We start from the raw sequence: 21,092 nt of genomic DNA on the forward strand, positions 1-21,092 counted from the left end.
CATAAATTCGCATTTTCTTTCAGTTTCTGATTCACGATAGTCTGTTAGGTATGTATCAAGTCCGAAAACTGTAAAAAGCTCAAAATGTAAACATTGATATATGTTTCTCCGTGAGTATGTGGCTGTAAAGATTTTTTGACGCTACTTGACTATTGACAGGTGGGTGATCGGAGCTCCAGTGAAAGCAATATCAGGAAGGTTTGTTTTTTCATCTCCGTGAATGGTCTCAACAGTTGAGGTAATCTGTTCATATGCAGATTGAATTTATTTTAAAAATGTTGTCAAAGTTGAATATAAAGGCAATGTCTGAGAACAATAGCCGAGATACGTGTAGTGGTGAATCGGGCCGAGGAGCTCGTGCGGCACTCGTGTAAGATTCCTTAATTGAGTGTAGTGGAAATTTCAAGAATGGATCAGTGGAAGATACGGATACCATATCAGTAATTACTTCAGAATATCTTACACATGCACCATATTCCGCAGCAGTGGATGTAGGGACCAACAGTTACCGGATGGGTACGTTAAGGGGAAACCGGTATTTCTTAGTGAGAGGGACATATATGGTTCTGTTAAACCCACTAACAGTAAATGGATTGTTCATGATGAAATATTCATTACACTCATTAATGTTATTCATGGGGGAAATATCAAAGGCATTCAACGCAGTAGTAAATCTATGATAGAATTTCTCTTGACCAATGGCTGATATCACTGACATATTACATGCTACTTTGTTTCATCTACAACTAATACAACACTGGTATAATAATTTTTCATATAAACATCATCAGCTGATGTAACTGACATACCACATGCTACTTTGATTTTGTTTCATGAAAAACAATTGGCATTATAATACAGGTTTCATCATTACATCAACAGCTCATCAGCTAACGATGAAACCTGTATCATAATGCCAGTTGTATCAGTTGTAGATGAAACGAAGTAACATGCACTATGTATGAAACCTGCATTATAATATGTGCAGTTGTACAGGCATGCAAGGTTTATTAACATCTGATGAAACAGAGCTCAGACAGACTGATTTAATATTCATCAATACATTAAGATAATTGAAATAATTATAAAATCATATTTCAAATGAGTTAGAAAAAAGTACTAAATACACAACTATCGTTAGGCCTACTGTAGAGCTTAGCCTTACTGTGGTTTATGTTATAAGATCATTTACATTCCGAGCAAATATGAATTATAATCACTATAAACACACGTGATATATATATATATATATATATATATATATACATACATATGTATACTGTATATCTTGTAAAAAATATAAATATTTAAAAAAAACTTTTTATAACTTTTAAACTTTGCTTCATAATGTCATCACAAAAAGATCATCAGCGAAAAGATGCAAAATTGGACCTTGACATCTGACCCTGTGACTTTCACCTTTGGTCAGTTAACTTTTAATTCTAACAAACATTGCTTAAAAGTAACATCACAAAACTTTCATCAGTTAACAGCTACAAAACTTGACCTTTAACCCAGTATCCTTGAAGCAATGGTATTGCCCTTTGGTCAGTAGACTTCTTGTTTAATTCTGAACAATTTTGCTTGATCTTGACCTCTGACCTTGAGTCAAAGGACTTCTTGTTTGATATTGGATAACTTTGCTTCATCATTTCAAAACAAAATGTTTATTACATACTTTACTGATGCATTGTTGACGTAACTGAGCAGATTTGATGGAAACTAAACAAAGATAAAACCATCGCCGATTATAAAGTTTAACTTGATAAAGTTTTATATCTATAAACAAAACATAGGCTTTATTAACGACCGTAAATGTACTATCCTGTCCTTGGCAAGGTTTATACATAGATTAAACCTCTCAATAGTCCTGTTACTGTCCAATCTAATTAAAATCTAGATGGTCTAGATTCCCACTACGTTACGTTAACATGTAACAACATCTCATAAGGGGTCACATCGGGGTGACCTTTTGGATCAACCAATCAAATGACTACTTCCAGAATCTTGGAAGTAAATTTTATATGTCCGAATTAGCATGACTAGAGTGCATAGCTTGCATAATATGTCAATTTGTTTCAAGTCATTTCGTCCCACATAGCATATAGCTATATGCATGCTTTGTCGAAATGGTTTGCTTTAGATGCATGCTGTGACGAAATGTTTTGCTTCGATGACATCGACAAATTGACAAATTGACAATTCTCCCTGAAAGTGAAATACACACATTTAAAAGGTCATCAGAACGTGACACCTTATGGGATGTTGTTAGATGTTTATGTAACGTAGTGAGAATTACCATCTATATTTTAATTAGATTGGTTACTGTCTATTTAAATACGAATTTAAACGTTCTATCCTCTCCTTGGCAGGGTTTATATACTGATCAAACCTCTCAACTTTTAGAGAGTCTCTGTATTCCTCGAGTGCTTTCCGTGCGTCTCCAACCACCTCGTAGCAAACACCCAGCATATTGTGTACTATCCAGTTACTGTTGCCTCCCTGGTATTCGTCATATTTCACAGTTCGAAGGAGATTCAATGCTTTGTCACGTGTACTAGTGTCACCGAGTTCATGGTAACATAGGAAATACAGGAAAAGGGCATAGGGTACAGGAGGGATGAGGAGAACATCTCCACGTAGCTTTTTGAACTCATGATGTAAATGAGGTAGACAGAATTGTGCGGAAAATTCCGTAATTTTGATATCTGATGCAAATATCTGCTGTGCTTTATGTAGCAGAGTATGTCCATGACCGCAAATCTGATGTCGATACCTATCTGCGTCCTCCACTGTGATATGGCCACCGAAATAAATTTTGAATGGAGACATCAGTGTGAGTACACATATGTTCAGGGCTTTAGTGTAATTCCCGGTATTGTAGTAATATGTTGCTAATGTTAACTCTCCTGGACTTGAACACACTGTGGCAAGTGGTGTCATAAGTTTTTTCGATTTTCTCAGACATTTGTATTTCTCTTTATTTCCGCTGACAAACGTGTGTTCACCGTATGTTTCCATTGCTGTCTTTGAAAGTCCATGTGCTGCAATGACGTAAGATACAAATTCATCTACGTCGGACTTTGACTTGGACAGGAGTTCCAAAGGCACAGTAATTGCATCTGTATCATAGTTAATGGTAGAGAGTTCCATGAATAGTTTTAAGTCTCGTTCTCTCTCTGTTTCTGATGGCGGAGGTAGAACATATTCCCAGTCTCCATTCCTCACTCTATCAATACGTTCTCCTATGGATGGTTGTATGAATGTTCCAACTGAAAGACATCCCCATTTTTTATCATGGAGGTCAATGAGAAAACGGAGGAGTTTTTCCCGATTTTCGCCATAAACTTTTCCAAGAAACATATTGTTTCTTTTAATGAAGTAATTAGGACAATATCCTGCCTTCACCCAGGTTATCAGAATGTTTAAGCAAAGCATGAAACAGAGAAATGTGTGTTTCTCTTGCCAAAACGAATCAGGTGTACTTTCTATCGCATGAAATAAAACAGTTTTCATAATGTAGGATGACAGGATGTCTGTATCTCCTACTAACTGTTTCAACTTGCTGGATATCTGTTTGAGGAAGTACTTCAGAAGTCCGTACACTAAAAATTGTACATGAGTGAGAGAATACATGAGTTTCCTTTCCGCAGTTATGAACGAAATCCTCCATTGTAGGAATGTGTCATCAGATGTTTTATCGCCTACAGGGACAAGATGACAGCCATCATGTACTATCTTATCCCTCAAAGCTTTATCCGGCCATCCATGGGGGCGTGGCCTACTCACCCACTCATTTGCCTCTTTTGGCCAGTCAAGACATTTGAGGGAAATTACTGTATCTATATCAATTGCAACTCGACTCAAAATATATATATCCTATTTTATGGTTGTACAAATTTTATTATATGTCTGTTTATGACTTATAGAACGACATACGGTAAAATATATCATTTGAAGAATGTGTGGGGAAAAAGATTATGGTACCGGAATTTAAGAAACATATATGCTGTGACTCCCATATTTACATACATTTTCATTGTTAAAAGAGAAAGATGTTACCACTGCATCACCTTTAAATGATTTATGTCATGTATATTGAGACTGTGTCTATATCTGAGGATAGTATCTCTTAACCTTACATTACACTACAGGATGATAACATAGCTGAGCACGGGTACAGTCTAGCAACAAACAGAAGAAAGGTCACTGGATCTAAAAAAAGGGGCTGTCCTGCACACATTGTGATGCGAGAAGTTATTCACTTCCCACAATATCAGGTCATTGACAGTATAGTATTTATCAATATCTTTTTTATTCTTTTAGTTACGCAAACCATACACGCAAAATGCAACTGTATTGTATTCCTTTACACACAATTGCGATATCGATGTATCGATGTATGTTGTTCGCTCTATCTTTTGATAATAGATTTCATTTACGTAACTATCATTATCTTGCCATGGATATCTTTTACAACATGTTTTGCATTGCCTACTTTTTAAGTGCCATTGTAATTAATCAACTAATTTTAGAAATACAAGAAGGATGAATTTTTTGGTTAAACAATTTAAAGTGAAGATACTTACTAACTTATGTTATAATATTAGATTAATCTCATTGAAAATGAATGATTTCATGGTATTAGACCCACAAGATGGTACTTTTCTTTAATAGTGCCTTTTTCTTCGTCTATTATCAGGTTTCCCAAGACACTCAACATTGGCGTGAGAAAAAATCAGCCGAGTTAAGAAATGACCTCTTTTCACCAGTATATGAACAAGTGCACTACAAGAAGGTCATCTATGTTGATCTTCCCGCGACAGATGTCCACAAAAATCATATACTGGGCAAGGTATGTTGTGAACAGGTTATTACATTATGTTGTTGTGGTGTGTAAAAGCGTCTTGCTATGGCAACAATATTCCATCTAGGTCTATACCCCCTCCCACACCCCTATCTGGTTCTATCTGGTGACACATCACTACCACACCGGATACAACCAGATATGCCCCTCCCCCACCCCTATCTAGGTCTATACCCCATCCCACACCCCTATCTGGTTCTATCTGGTGAGGCATCAATACCACACCGGATCCAACCAGATATGCCCCGCCCCCACCCCTATCTAGGTCTATACCCCCTCCCACACCCCCTATCTGGTTCTATCTGGTGAGGCATCAATACCACACCGGATCCAACCAGATATGCCCCTCCCCCACCCCTATCTAGGTCTATACCCCATCCCACACCCCTATCTGGTTCTATCTGGTGAGGCATCAATACCACACCGGATCCAACCAGATATGCCCCGCCCCCACCCCTATCTAGGTCTATACCCCCTCCCACACCCCTATCTGGTTCTATCTGGTGAGACATCAATACCACACCGGATCCAACCAGATATGCCCCGCCCCCACCCCTATCTAGGTCTATACCCCCTCCCACACCCCTATCTGATTCTATGTTGAGAAGTATCAATACCACACCGGATACGACCAGATATGTCCCTCCCCGCCCCTATCTAGGTCTATACCCCCTCCTACACCCATATGTGATTCTATGTTGTGAAGTATCAATACCACACCGGATACGACCATATATGCCCCTCCCCACCCCTATCTAGGTCTATACCCCCTCCCACACCCATATCTGGTTCTATCTGGTGAGGTATCAATATCACACCTGATACGACCAGATATGCCCCTCCCTAACCCCTATCTAGGTCTATACCCCCTCCCAACCCCATATCTGGTTCTATCTGGTGAGGTATCAATATCACACCGGATACGACCAGATATGTCCCTCCCCCACCCCTATCTAGGTCTATACCCCCTCCCAACCCCATATCTGGTTCTTAAGTCTATATGAACGTTGTTAGAGATGATGCTATGTCTATATGAACGTTGTGAGAGATGATGTTATGTCTATATGAACGTTGTGAGAGGTGATGTTATATCACAAAACGAACGGTCTCACTAATTACCGACAAGAGTCGACAGGAACTAGATTTACCGACAAGAGCCGACAGGAAACTACAGTTGAGTGTAGACTAAAGGTTACACAAAGTGCACTCCGAGTGCACTCCGTTTGGACTCCAGGTAAACTTGGAGTGCACTCCGAGTGCACTCCAAGTTTACCTGGAGTCCTATCAGGCTCTGATCCTACCTGGGTCCACATGTATCACATGTACCTGTAACACATATATACATAGTGTTTATAGATAGATGTATACTCTTATACATTTAGACTCCTTAAACATGTAACAATAAGATGTGTGTTACTGTTTTATCTTTGTATACATTTTTAGTTGGTTGACAAACAGCATCCAATATACAAAATGCAATTGATTTTTTCTATTAGTAAACCCTATATAAAATGAATAGATCTGGCACTTCGTTGAAAAATGTATGATAGCATTCCTTTGATTTGAAGAGTTTTAACAAGCCACATAAATGAATAGAAATTGGTAATAAACATGTAGGCATTATTACCATGTATTAACAATAAAATAAATATTCCTAGTAGACTAAACAAATGTTAATAATAATATTAACAGAACAAAAGTAATTTGTAAAAATCTATTTATTTATATATAAATTATATTAAAAGCATCAAAGTATTAATAGATATATGATATAGTCTGATTATATAGACCTGGGGTACACATGGTGTCTTATTGGACTCCAGGTAGACTCGGAGTGCACTCCAAGTTTACCTGGAGTCCAAACCGACAAGAGCCGACAAGAAGTTAGAATTACAGGCACGAAGCCGACAAGAAAGAAAATGAACAACAAAAACGTTTTATTTGTTACAGTATAATCTCTATTTTAATATGATGTTTTATTTTTATTTTATGTTGTAATATCAATGTACAGAAGCATACAAAATCAACACTTCAGACAGCATGACGGAAGATGATGAAGAGATACTTGGCAGGTCCATTGGTGATGAGATAGATAACAAAGACACCCGGTCATCTTGTTTAGATATTATTAAATACACCTGTAGATATGGAGCGGTAAACGATTAGAGGTGAAAGTGTAACGAAGGGTGACGTCATTCTTTATCCCATTGACGCCCCTTAAGATTGGGTTTTATTTTGTTTAACGTCCTATTAACATCCAGGGTCATTTAAGGACGTGCCAGGTTTGGAGGTGGAGGAAAGCCGGATTACCCGGAGAAAAACCTGCGGCCAATACCTGGCAACTGTCCCACGTAGGTTTCGAACCCAGAGGTGAAGGGCTAGTGATAAAGTGTCGTGACTCCTTAACCACTCGGCCACCGCGGCCCTAGTCGGCATAAGAGACGAAACTTAATCCACACCAATGTCAAATTGAATTAAAAGTAAAAACATAATAATATATATTAATTGAAAATCTTCATTTAATTATCAATATTTGTTATAAATTATTATCTATCGGAAGGCCTTACCGCCTTGTGGATTTCTGAAAACATAAATTAAAGAACCTGTATAGAAAAAATGCATTTGTCAAATAAGTTCCACGAATCATCAAAATTGTGACATGATATGTTCGAACATAATTAAAACAAAATTAAATTACCATGAAATGAATTTTTTTATTGGGAACATTTTCAGGCATTGATGGACGAAGATGTTGATTTATTTGGTAAGATTTATTATTGTATATAAATAATGAATATTTTTATTTTGGGGGCTGGTATAGTAAGGGGGATCTAAGTAGGGATAGGGACACTTGGATATAGAGACCCAGCTAAGGACCGAGGAAGAGACCTTGCAAGCTAAGACCGATACAGAGATGGGCGGGAGAGGGATAGTCATTAGCTAGTCATGATACAAAATGCCCCACTTTCAGTCTGGCTAAAGATCTCCCTGGTAACCAAGATTTAATATATATTGTTTAAGAAACCATGCGGGGAATATCAGATGAACAAGTTATTATGTTATCAAAGGAAAATATCGAAGCAGGAGCGAAATCCAGGTCACGTTTACAACGTTAGTATGACGTCATAAAGTGTCCGTGTTCTCACCAAGTATGCACACTATGTGAGCCGCTATACATTCCTTTGTAAGGCTGATACCAAACGGAAAAGATCTCTTCATGATTGCAAAACTTGTAATCCCGTGAAAGATCAACGAGGTGAGAACAAATGTAGACATACATGTCCTACCTGTGATTTACCATTGTGCGTACCTGGCTGATTTGATAAATACCATTCTCACAAAGACTGCCAAGACATGCTTCATAATTACCGTGTTAATAATGTGTGCTTGCTGAGCTTGTGTCCTAACTAAAGTCATTATAAACAAAATTTCTGTTTACCTTTGTAAAGAGCATACCTGTGATAATTACAATATTTTACCTGCTTATCATGAGCGTTTGATAAACAATAACAATTATGTATTGATTCATTCACAGTTTGCATTTGATTTTAAGGCGTGACATAGAATTTCAAAGACGCCATAACGAATAAACAGTTATTTTCAACGCCATACCTTTAATTAAAAAAGGATTCTCACCTGAAAAAATGGAATATTTTAACTAAACGTGCTTATTTCCAATACATTTATTTTCATTGTAAATGAAATAGTAAATAATAAAATTTATTATTTTATTTCCTAATTTTTTTTTCTTTTAAGTAATTAATACTTTCTAAACAGGTAAATATCCGTAAACACTGTCATCAAAATTTACATAGACATACAGATCAAACAAGGAATTTTCCTACATAATTTTTTCCACTGAGACCACAAATAAAACAAGCTTATTACATATAGAACAACATAATTATTCAATTAATGCGTCATTAATAAAAAAAATATATACTGCAATGAGTATACATATAGTAATACAGAACTAATTGATTGTGGAATATTAATTTTGATACTACATTTCATAACTATTTCGACCAGAACTCGCCAGTGGTTTTAGAGGCCAAAAGTTTGCAAGTTTGAAAAAGAAGGCCTAAACATATTTTTCGGCATAGCCGTATATTTTTCTTTTTGCCCCGGATATGACTCGAAAGGTGGCGTTACTGGTCAAGATGAAGTATGTGATTGGTCAATGCAGCGGTAAATGCAGATATGCAGTTAAAAACGAAACAAAATTAAGATTGAATGCAAGCTGAGTAAGTGGATGTATCTATTAAAATGACAAATCAATAAAATTATATTCCTGATTCAAATGCAGTCTTATGATCACCAAAAATGATTCAAAATATAATTTTGTTATCCATGCTGAAACGCATTTATTAATAAGTTCGTGAATTTATTTCACCTGCAGTTTTACATTATAACCACCAGCATTAAAACTATGCCGTTTATCTTTTTTAAAGATATTTCTTTTTAGAGTTAATGTGCATTGATACAATTTCTAAAGTTTTCAGTTTTGTATATTGCATCATTTCAAATAGGAAATACATGTGGTGTAGGTTCTGAATCGCTATTTGTAATAATCTGAACTTGACGTATAGGGTAACGGCAAACCCTTGGGACTCAAAGTCAGCCAGCAGAGCTCAACACATAATGTGAACTATAGATGAACTGAAGTTCATTAAGAGTATATAAATTAAGTTCAAACATACTCAATAACTGGGCATATAATGAACTTAGAGTTAATAAAAGTATATAAAATGAATTTAACAGTACGTAAATTGAGCGCATAATGTGAACTATAGATGAACTGAAGTTCATTAAGAGTATATAAATTAAGTTCAAACATACTGAATAACTGGGCATATAATGAACTTAGAGTTAATAAAAGTATATAAAATGAATTTAACAGTACGTAAATTGAGCGCAAGGTTCAAGACAGAGAAATAAAACATCTTAACAGAATCATATCTAATATCATTACTCCAGACCAATTAATATCTTATAAAATAAAAACATTAAATTGATATAATTTCAAAATCATAACAACCATTTGTCATGGTAAATCGTGGATACTCTTAGCAGTTCCTTTAACGAGTTAGCAAATGTTCATGTTCTCCAAAACAAGGTTGATTAATTGTTAATCATACCGAAAAATAGCACACGAGTGAAATTCCCGTATGTCACTATCGAGCATCATTTGGTTCAAATCGCTCAAATTAGATTCTGATTCTCGTCCGTTTTCTTTCAAGAATTCCTTTCTGCTTCCTACGTGTTGAAAGCATTCCTTTAAAAAATGTTATCTATTTCCTCCTCATATGGAATAAGGAATCGGCAGATCCACATTTGTTGTCGTCCGATTACAAGGAAACAAGGCAAAGACATGCAACTCCAACTGTCTTGTAAGAGAAGCTCTGATTGCGAGCGGGCAACACGATGTTCTGTCAGCCCGACACGTGATCAAAATGATATATAAATGAGGTATAATGGTAGTGTTCGGTCCTGTTACTGTCCTTTCGATAACGACTGTAAACGTTCTATCCTCTCCTTAGCAGGGTTTAGGTATTGACTAAATACCTTAACGGCAAGAGAGTCGTTATATTCCCTGAGTGCCTTCCTTGTGTCCCCAACCATCTCATAACATATACCTAAAAGGTTGTGAACTATCCAAGTACTATCGCTTCCTTGGTATTTGTTACTTTTCATATATAGAAGGAGACTCAATGCTGTGTCACGTCTCATGTTGTCGCCGAGTTCGTAGTAACACAGAAAAGACAGGAACAAGGCGTAAGGAACAGGAGGGATATTGAGAATATCTCTCTCTAGTTTTTCTATCTCATCGTGTAAATGGGACGGACATAACTGTGCAAAATTTTGTGTAAACAAAATATCTGATGCAAATATCATCTGTGCCTTTTGTAGCAGAGTATACCTTTGGCCGCAAATCTGATGTCTGTACATCTCTTTGTCCTCCCGTTTTATACGTCCACCAAAATAAATTTTGAATGAAGTAATCGTGTGTTTGCAAATGTCCAGTGCCCGTATGTAATTACCGGTTTGGTAGTAGTATGTTGCTAGCGTAAGTGATCCTGGACTTGTACACGCAGAGGCTAGCGGTGACAGTAGTTTCTTACATTTTCTCAGATGTTTGTACTTCTCCTTATTTCCTCTAACATGAATGTGTTTACCGAAAGACTCAGTCCCGATAAGAAGCACTGCCTGTACTGTAGGGACGTATGCTAGGAATTCATCTAAGTCCGACTTCGACTTGGATAGGAGTGCCAATGACACAGGAAGTTCATCCGGCCGACAGATAGATGAAGATATTTCAGAGAATATTTTCAAGTCACATTCACATTCTGATCCTGATGGCAGAGGAAGTAGCGTTTCCGTAGCTCCGTTCCTCATATTTTCGACAAGCTCTCCTAAAGGCGGTTGTAAAAATGTTCCAACTGAAAGACATTGCCATTTCATATCATGGAGATCAATGAGAAAATGAAGGAGTTTCTGCTTATTTCCAGCATCAAATCTGCCAAGAAACATGTTGTTTCTTTTAATGAAATAATTTGGACAATATCCTGCATTCACCCAGGTTATCAGAATGTTCAAGCAAAACATAAAACAGAGAAATGTGTGTTTCTCTTGCCAAAACGAATCAGGCGTGTTTTCTGTCGCATGGAATAAAACAGTTTTCATAATGTAGGATGACAGGATGTCTGTATCTCCTAATAACTGTTCCAGCTTGCCTGATATCTGCTTGAGGAAGTACTTGAGAAGTCCGTACACTAAAAATTGTACATGAGTGAGAGAATACATGAGTTTCCTTTCCGCAGTAGTGAACGAAATCCTCCATTGTAGGAATGTGTCAGCAGACGTTTTATCTCCTACAGGGACAAGATGACATCCACCTTGTACTATCTGATCTCTCAAAACTTGGTCCGGCCATCCATGAAGTCGAGGCCTACTGATCCATTCATTAGCTTCTTTCGGCCAATCGGGACAGGAGAGGCCAAGCACATAATCTGTATCAACTGAAACATGGCTGTCTTCATCCATTAGAGCCGTAGCGGGACCGTTAACTTCAACGTTCAGTTTCATCGATTTACCTAGGTAATCCATATAACTCCTTCTGTGTATTTCACTTGATATGAATTTTTGTTTTCCAACTGGAACAATGGATTTGATCAGGTGTGCCGGGCATTCCTGTCCCAGATGAACCAGCTCCAAGGTTACATAACCAGGTCTAGAACTATCAGCATCCCTCATCCACAAAACGGAATTATTTGCACGGCCTTGTGGAATACTGATGTACGGATGAGGACATGTCACTATCACAGTTTTATAAAACAACATTACATCCTGGTCTGAACCTTTCATTTGCATTCCTTCACTCCTGCTTCCTGTGTAAAAAACATTGATTCCACATTTTCCTGCATTTATCATACGCTCCTTGGTCAATGTCAGTTTTCTCCGGACAGACACTAATTCCTTGTTACCTATCCACTTGTTTAGGGTATGATAAAGGATCCGAGACCTCTCGTCCTGGTCATCCTGTTCCGTCATCTTTGCAACATGTAATAGATCCTGTAAAATATAATCGAAAAAATGTATGAAGGACACGAAGGCAAAAGGCATGTTATGTAAGAATGCATAAAGATCAATAGAATCTAACATGGATCTGTTCCACTGACAGGGATATCTCAACCTGAGTGTAAGAGTTCAAATAGTCAGCACGAGGCTTGCCGAGTGCATGCCAGCCAAACATTTACATGAGGGTTGAGATATCCTTGTTCGCGGAACAGGTCCAGGTTTGATTATTTTTCTCACATACTTGCAAGTAAATGTACGTTTTTATGAAAGTTTTCCATCGCGCCATCTCAAATGTCTAAAAAATTGATGACGTCGCCCTTTACAACATGGTTACTCAACGTAAAATCATGGGAAAAGTGTCTGACAAATAAAAGTACAAACTGTATCATACAGGTGGCTCATCAGATGCTGAAAAATTTACTGCCAACTGGTGGCTATTCATGTTAAACTTACCGTATACTGGGTTTTTTTTGTTTTTGTTTTTTGTTTTTTTTTTGTTTTGCTTAAAATGAGAAACTGAAATTTATACAAATTAATTTTCGCGATCCAGAGATTTGTTTTTGCTGATGATTTCCCAGCTTTTTTTAATGGCCTATCATCCCGTTATGTATATCATTGAAGAGAACTGTTGTAACTTGCATCACAACAAAGATTCAGAAATTCTTCGTAATTTCTAAACGACATTCATATACATTTTGTAGATTAACTCATTTTAATTTTTCATGTTGCCCAATACAGATTACTTCGTACTGAAGTAACTCTAAAAATTACAACAAGCAGTATACACTATTGAATTGTTATCGGTTTATTTATAAGCATCAATATGTCACCTGTATTTACGCTGATCTCGTGTACACCTGTACAACTTACCTGTATGTGTCAATTATGTTCGGTTCCTTTATACATCGGTATTGCCGTTTGTTATTTCCCGAATGCTATATTAACCCTTTCACCCCTAATGACCATATTGGACTTCATATGATGAATGCATGGCAGAGTCCACAAAAGTTTCTTAGGGTTGAAAGGGTTAAGCAATTCAAACATTAGCGGAACACGGGATACATATCAGCGCGACTCAATAGGATGTTATTCTCATATGTAAGACTTCTGTCTTACATTAAAATTTAAGTCAATTTACAAACAATGTATTCTTAACAATAATACTTGCTAATATACCAGAAGCTAAAATATATAATTCAATATAAACATGCATGTTAGTGACGATGCTGATATTGTCATTTTATATTGTGGAAAATGTTTTTGTTTGTCATATTATTACACGGTTCAAATTTTCGCGATCACGTCTATATGACTCGCGAATTAGCGAAAATATCATTCCGCAGAAATTACTGGCTGTATTTTATCTTTAAATTTGGTCTAACAGACTCTGTTAGTCGATGACAATGTTTGCCCTCGCCGCAGCAACCAGTACGTCTAATCGACATTGGACATTAGATTCGTGGTTTTTGGTTCCTCATTCTTAAAAACGACCCAGTGTGCGCATGCGTGTATGACATATTTTCATCGGGCTATTTCCATATAGAGAATGAAGCACAGCATAAGCGATTCCCTGTAATCAGTGGTTGTTTCCATGCTTTAAATTCAATATGAAAAAATATTATATTGATTCTCGTATTACATTGTTTATCATCATTAGAGAATACTTAACATATTTGTGTTACTTCGTCTTAATTCACATGTAACGAAAACATAGCGAGACTTTAAAGATATTTACACAAAATCGGAAAGTGTCCACCATCTTGTTAGCGGATGATGATGTGTCGATCTACAGAACAATTTTTAAAACCGATTCGATAATGGATTTTGATCTTCACTTTTATTTTTATTTTACCACAATTGTGAAACAAGTTACATCAACTTATATTTATTACTCTTATTGACCAGGAATGAAGCGCGCGAGCGAGGGGTCATAGTGTGGGAGGACATCAGAGTACCTGGGGAAAACCCACGTGGTCTGGCAGGTGATCTCATACCTTGTAATGTCCGGACGACGAAATCGAAAGTGAAAGTGAAGTGTGCTACCCGCGAACACTTAATGCGACAATAACCTCTGGTTCCATCATTTGAAATTTTTATTTACAAAAAAGTCTTAGTATACGTATTCAAATCACGTATGGATGTTGTCCTCGAGAACGCGGATTATGGGAAAAAAAAGATGACTGTTTATTTTCTATGAATGAAAGCACAGGATTACATCAACATCCTTAAACCACCTAATGGTGTTTAAGAAAAAAACTAAATCACACATTGTTCGTCACATAGGGGTTGAATATAAGATTAAATTCACTGTTTATCAGACCAAATATCTTATCACAATGCACATAAAGTATCAAAGTAAAATTCGAAATTGCGTATTAGTCTGATAAACACCTCTATAAACTCACCGATGAAAGATCCAGGTGTGATCCTTATATCAAGAACTTGTTATATAGTGTCCATATCCAGCGTTGATCCTTATATCAAGAAATTGTTATATTGTGTCCATATCCAGCGTTGATCCTTATATCAAGAACTTGTTATATAGTGTCCATATCCAGCGTTGATCCTTATATCAAGAACTTGTTATATAGTGTCTGTATCCAGCGTTGATCCTTATATCAAGAACTTGTTATATTGTGTCTGTATCCAGCGCTGATCCTTATATCAAGAACTTGTTATATAGTGTCCGTATCCAGCGTTGATCCTTATATCAAGAACTTGTTATATAGTGTCTGTATCCAGCGTTGATCCTTATGTCAAGAACTTGTTATATAGTGTCTGTATCCAGCGCTGATCCTTATATCAAGAACTTGTTATATAGTGTCCATATCCAGCGTTGATCCTTATATCAAGAACTTGTTATATAGTGTCTGTATCCAGCGTTGATCCTTATATCAAGAACTTATTATATAGTGTCCATATCCAGCGTTGATCCTTATATCAAGAACTTGTTATATAGTGTCTGTATCCAGCGCTGATCTTTGTACCCAGCCCTGATCCTTGTATCCAGAACTTGTTATACACTGTCTGTATCAAGCATTGGTCCTTGTATCCAGCCATGTGCCTGAATCCAGAACTTGTTATACAGTATATGTATCCAGCCCTGTTCCTTGTATTCAGAACTATTCATATATTGTCCGTATTTAGCATTGTTTCTTATGGAAGTTAACATGGCTCGTCTTCATAACAGTTACATAGTTTAAAGTACGTCCGGGATGGGACACACATTCCTAGCGTATTGTCCCGGATGTAATTCGGATTTATTTCTGTCGTGACAATCTAGTACTGTCATCGGACACGGATAACTTGGCGAGGATAGATAGACGACTGATCATAAGTCAGTTTTTTGTGTACATATATACACGTATATCACTATTCTATGTTGTAGTGGCCTATATATATAGTTAGTAAACCAAACTGTTATTATGAGACTGTACTTCAATTTACAGTGATTCGGTCAGTGTAGGAATACATGTGTTCTAGGTAAAACACATTAAACAAGGCTGCCTATTTCACTTTCGCTTTCGATAGGCCTATATAGAGAGACTTATTATGGGCCGGCAGGAGCCGGGCCATTATATTGTATAGTTTAAATGTATTTTAATTAGTTTGTTTAGTAGAGATAAGACTAATAAAAAAAAGTGCTGTATACAGTATTGTTAAAAGAATATATTGTCATCGTATTTGTTTTATAAATATGTCATATAGTCTAGTTTAAAAATGTTATTATAAACTGAAACACACGTACATCCAGCAGACTACTCACAATCTATTTTTAGACATGTATATTACACACTGCTATCACGGCTTCATACCACAAGGCTGTGCCATGTATACAGGGACACCCCCTTTAATTGCTGTGGGGCTAACATGCGGTGGAGCAGTGTGATCAGTAGAAAGACCTTATAAAAATGTACTGTATTTGTTAAATGAATATATTATCATTCCCGTTTTTTTTTAATATTTGTTTTAGTTTTCTTTGTTAGGTAAACAAAAAAATAGTAAATTTTACAGTTTGTTGCAATTCAATTCGTCCATTTGGTTAATTTTGATTTATACATATATTTTTATACTGTGTTAGTTGTATAATTTATAATTGTTGCGTGATTATAAACGAATATATTACATTGGAGAAATAATTAATCGAAGACATTAGTCAACATGTTTTAAGGTTTAAAAATTCCCAAAAATTATTGGAAAAGTTAATATTTCTTATTCATTATTCTTGGTCCTGTAATAATTGTTTTCTTTATTTAAATACAAATAACTTTAAATATCTTGCTAAAAATGCTGTTGTAGTACACCTTGCATTGGTATGTACAGCAAATGTACATATATATTCTGTATTCCAAGTGCCTTTAGTTGAATAGAAATTCAATATTGTATTTGTTATATATCAGATAATAAATGTTATTTTCAATAATAATTTGTTTCTTTTTCTTTTAAAAGTCGATATATACAATTTATGTCTTGCCAAATTTCCATTTGGGCATTTGGGAAAACTGGAGAGTGACAGCACAACAATTACATCACATGTGATCAGTTAATCTACAGATTGTTCAACACCATGGTCATCCCCATCGATGAAAAAACGAACTAAGCTACATATGTGAGCATTTCATTTACCATACATTTAATTCTGATCATCCTTTTAATGAAGGGAACTGGGGTCAATTTTCATTCTGTAAGTATTTTGCGGCCCACTTTGACGCTTGCGTCAATAATTTTTCTTGTTGGAACTCTGTATTGTATAAGCGCCATTCTAGATACGAAATTACCAAAGGATCAAGTCCATTTTGGGGTGAAATCGACACCGATTTCGCAGAAAGGAATCTAATAGTTTACTCATGTGTTGCTGTTCTTACATTCTAAAGTATTTAGGTTTTTTTTGACAGCAATTTTTGCGTCTTCAGTTTCCAGAGCCTTTTCTGAAAATCTGCTGTATTTTAGACTTAACTCAAAATTGTTGTTTTTATGTGGGACGCATGCGTACCCTTTTATCAAATTTGTAAAATGATCAAGATTACAATTTGTTTTACCTACGATATATAAGTACATACCACACAGAATGTTGATAACACTTGTATATATGTACACAGAAAACTGACTTATGAGCAGTCCTATCCTTGCCTAGTTATCCGTGTCCGACTGCTAATCCACACCACAACTGGGACAACACGCTGGGAATACCAGTTTGACTCATCCCTGACGTAATGTAAATTTTTTTGTGTATTTGTAAATACTTTTAGGTACAAGGAGCAGGACCGAATACAAACACTGTATGACATGCTCTTGATATAAGGATCGGGCGGAATACAGTGTATAGCAAGTTATGGATATAAGGATCGGGGCGGAATACAGTGTATAACAAGTTATGGATATAAGGATCGGGGCGGAATACAGTGTATAACAAGATATGGATATAAGGATCGGGGCGGAATACAGTGTATAACAAGTTATGGATATAAGGATCGGGGCGGAATACAGTGTATAACAAGTTATGGATATAAGGATCGGGGCGGAATACAGTGTATAACAAGTATGGATATAAGGATCGGGGCGGAATACAGTGTATAACAAGTTATGGATATAAGGATCGGGGCGGAATACAGTGTATAACAAGTTATGGATATAAGGATCGGGGCGGAATACAGTGTATAACAAGTTATGGATATAAGGATCGGGGCGGAATACAGTGTATAACAAGTTATGGATATAAGGATCGGGGCTGGATACAGACAATGTATAACAAGTTATGGATATAAGGATCGGGGCGGAATACAGTGTATAACAAGTTATGGATATAAGGATCGGGGCGGAATACAGTGTATAACAAGTTATGGATATAAGGATCGGGGCGGAATACAGTGTATAACAAGTTATGGATATAAGGATCGGGGCTGGATACAGTGTATAACAAGTTATGGATATAAGGATCGGGGCTGGAATACAGTATATAACAACTTATCGATGCAAGAATTAGGGCTGGATACAGACACTTTAACAAGTTCTGGATACAAAGATCAGGGCTGGATACAGACAGTGTATAACAAGTTCCGGATACAAGGATTTGAGCTGGATACAGATATTGTTTAGCAAGATACAAGGGATGAAACAGGATACCGTGGTAACAATTTTAAGGACAAAGACTCAAATGTAATTACGTATTAGTGACCAATCAAAATAACATAATAAACAATAAGTTGTCTTTAGAAAGTGGTGAGATTAAATGCATGACTTTGAATTTCGACAGCTGAAAGTGACTGGAAGACCTCAGTTTCCATGGTAATGGTTTACATCAGGCTTCGGAGTATCTTTCACTGTGGAAATTATATCGGTAAGTTTATTTAGGTGTTTATAAGAGTTATATACAATTTTGCATTTTACTTTGAAACTTTATGACAAAAAGATATTTGAATTGATTAACATGGATACAATTTTATATTAAACCCCTATGTGTTTTTAGACGAACAATGTGTGATTTTGTTTTGTCTTATGCCTTGTCAACACAATGGGGTGGTTTAAAGATATTGATATAATCTTGTGCTGCCGTTCATGGACTATTAACAAAGCCATCTTTGTTTTCCTATGATCCGCGTTCTCGAGGATCATATTTCATATGGGATATGAATAAATATACTAAGACTTTTTTAAAATAAGAATTTCAAATGAGATTATCAGAGGCGATGGTCGCATTAGGTGGTCAGGTAGCACACTTTCCTTTAAATTTCCCTTTCGATTCCTCGTCCGGACATGACAAGGTATCACCTGCCAGACCACGTGGGTTTTCTCCAGGTACTCCTATTTCCTCCCACACTTTGACCCCTCGCTCGCGCGCTTTAATCCTGGTCAATAAGAGTGATAAATATAAGTTGATGTAACCTGTTTCACAATTGTTGTAAAATAAATAAAGCTAAAAATGAAGATCAAAATCCACTCGGTTTTAAAAATTGCTCTGTAGAAAGACACATCATCGTCCGCTAACAAAAGCTGGTGGAGGAAGTACACGTTCAAATTTTGTGTAAATATCTTTAAAGTCTCTCTATGTTTTCGTAACATATGAATTTTGATTAATAAAATAAATATGTTAAGTATTCCCTAATGATGATAACAATGTAATACGAGAATCAATATCATATTTTTTCATATTGCATTTAAAACTTTAAACTACCCACTGATTACGAGGAATCGCTAATGCGATGCTTCACTCTCTACATGGAAATGACCCGATGAAAATATGTCATACACGCATGCGCACACTGGGTTGTTTTGAAGAATGGGGAACCAAAAGCCAAGCCAATGAGTTCCAATGTCGATTAGACCTACTGGTCGCTGCGGCGTGGGCAAACATTGTATACGACTAACAGAGTCTGTTACACCAAATTTAAAGATAAAATAGAGCAGGTAATTTCCGCGGAATGATATTTTCGCTAATTCACGGGTCATAGACGTGATCACGAAAATTTGAACTGTGTAATAATATGACAAGCGGAAATATTATCCACGATATCAATATTAGTTGCAAGTTACAACAGTCCTCTTCAATAAAAGACATAACGGGATGATAGGCCATTTACAGAAAAAAAAATCTGGGACATTATCCGCGAAATGAAGATACTTATCTAGATACATATCTCTTGATCGCGACAATTTATTCGTATACATTGATTTTTCACATTTTAAGTTAAAAAACAGCTATACGGTAGATTTAACATGGAAAGTCACCAGAAATTGGCAGTGCAATTTTTCAGCAGCTGATGAGCCATCTGCATGATATATTTTCTACTTTATTTGTCATACACTTTTCTCATCATTTTACGTTGAGGACGTCATCAATTGTGACGCACATTGTAGATAGTGCGATGGAATACTTTCATAAAAACGTACATTTACTTGCAAGTATGTGAGAAAAATAATCCAACCTGAGTCAGTTCCGCGAACAAGGATATCTCAACCCTTGTGTAAGAGGTTGCCTGGCCAGCACTCGGCAATCCCATGCTTACTGGCCGAACTCTTACATTTGGGTTGGTATACCCATGTCCACGGAACAGACCCATGTTATATTCTATTAATTTTTATTCATTCTTACATAGCCTGCCGTTTGCCTTTGGTGTCCTTCGTACATTTTTCGGCATAGCTGTATAATTTGCTTTTGGTCCCGGATATGACGCGAAAGGTGGAGTTACTGGTCAAGATGAAATATGTGATTGGTCAATGTAGCGGTAAATGCAAAAATGCAGATATGCAGTTAAAAAAGAAAAAAAAATTAAGACGGAATGCAAGCTGAATAATTGCATGTATCTATTCAAATGACACATTAATAAAATCATATTCCTGATTCAAAAGCAGTCTTATTATCACCAAAAATGATTCAAACTGATATAAGTTTGTTATTCTTGCTGAAACTGCGCATTTATTAATTAGTTCGTTGATTTATTTCACCAGCAGTTTTACATTATAACCACCAGCATTAAAACTATGCCGTTTATCTTTTTTAAAGATATTTCTTGTTTCGATTATATTTTTACAGGCTCTATTACATGTTACAAAGAGGACGGAACAGGATGACCAGTACGAGAGGTCTCAGATCCTTTATCATACCCTAAACAAGTGGATAGGTAACACAGAATTAGTGTCAGTCCGGAGA

The 21,092-nt window shown here is 36.4% G+C and overlaps 2 protein-coding genes across 2 annotated transcripts; both read right to left on the reverse strand.

Annotated features, from left to right (window-relative positions):
• Nucleotides 1-2,295: 2,295 nt before the first annotated feature.
• Nucleotides 2,296-3,819, reverse strand: LOC117337750 (the record flags this gene model as incomplete). Its single annotated transcript, XM_033898856.1, has 1 exon — nucleotides 2,296-3,819. A coding segment is annotated over one exon (1,497 nt), but the record flags the coding sequence as incomplete, so codon positions are not given.
• A 3,547-nt stretch (nucleotides 3,820-7,366) lies between these two features.
• On the reverse strand, nucleotides 7,367-15,747 carry LOC117337652. The gene is made up of 2 exons (XM_033898742.1): nucleotides 14,851-15,747; nucleotides 7,367-12,439 (listed from the first exon to the last, which is right to left on the reverse strand). Exon 2 carries the CDS (start codon nucleotides 12,416-12,418, stop codon nucleotides 10,361-10,363), a length of 2,058 nt encoding a protein of 685 aa, XP_033754633.1. The 5' UTR covers nucleotides 12,419-12,439; nucleotides 14,851-15,747; the 3' UTR covers nucleotides 7,367-10,360.
• Between the last annotated feature and the right edge of the window lie 5,345 nt (nucleotides 15,748-21,092).

This window comes from Pecten maximus, chromosome 11, assembly GCF_902652985.1.
Source record: "Pecten maximus chromosome 11, xPecMax1.1, whole genome shotgun sequence".
In the NCBI taxonomy this organism is placed as follows: Eukaryota; Metazoa; Mollusca; class Bivalvia; order Pectinida; family Pectinidae; genus Pecten; species Pecten maximus.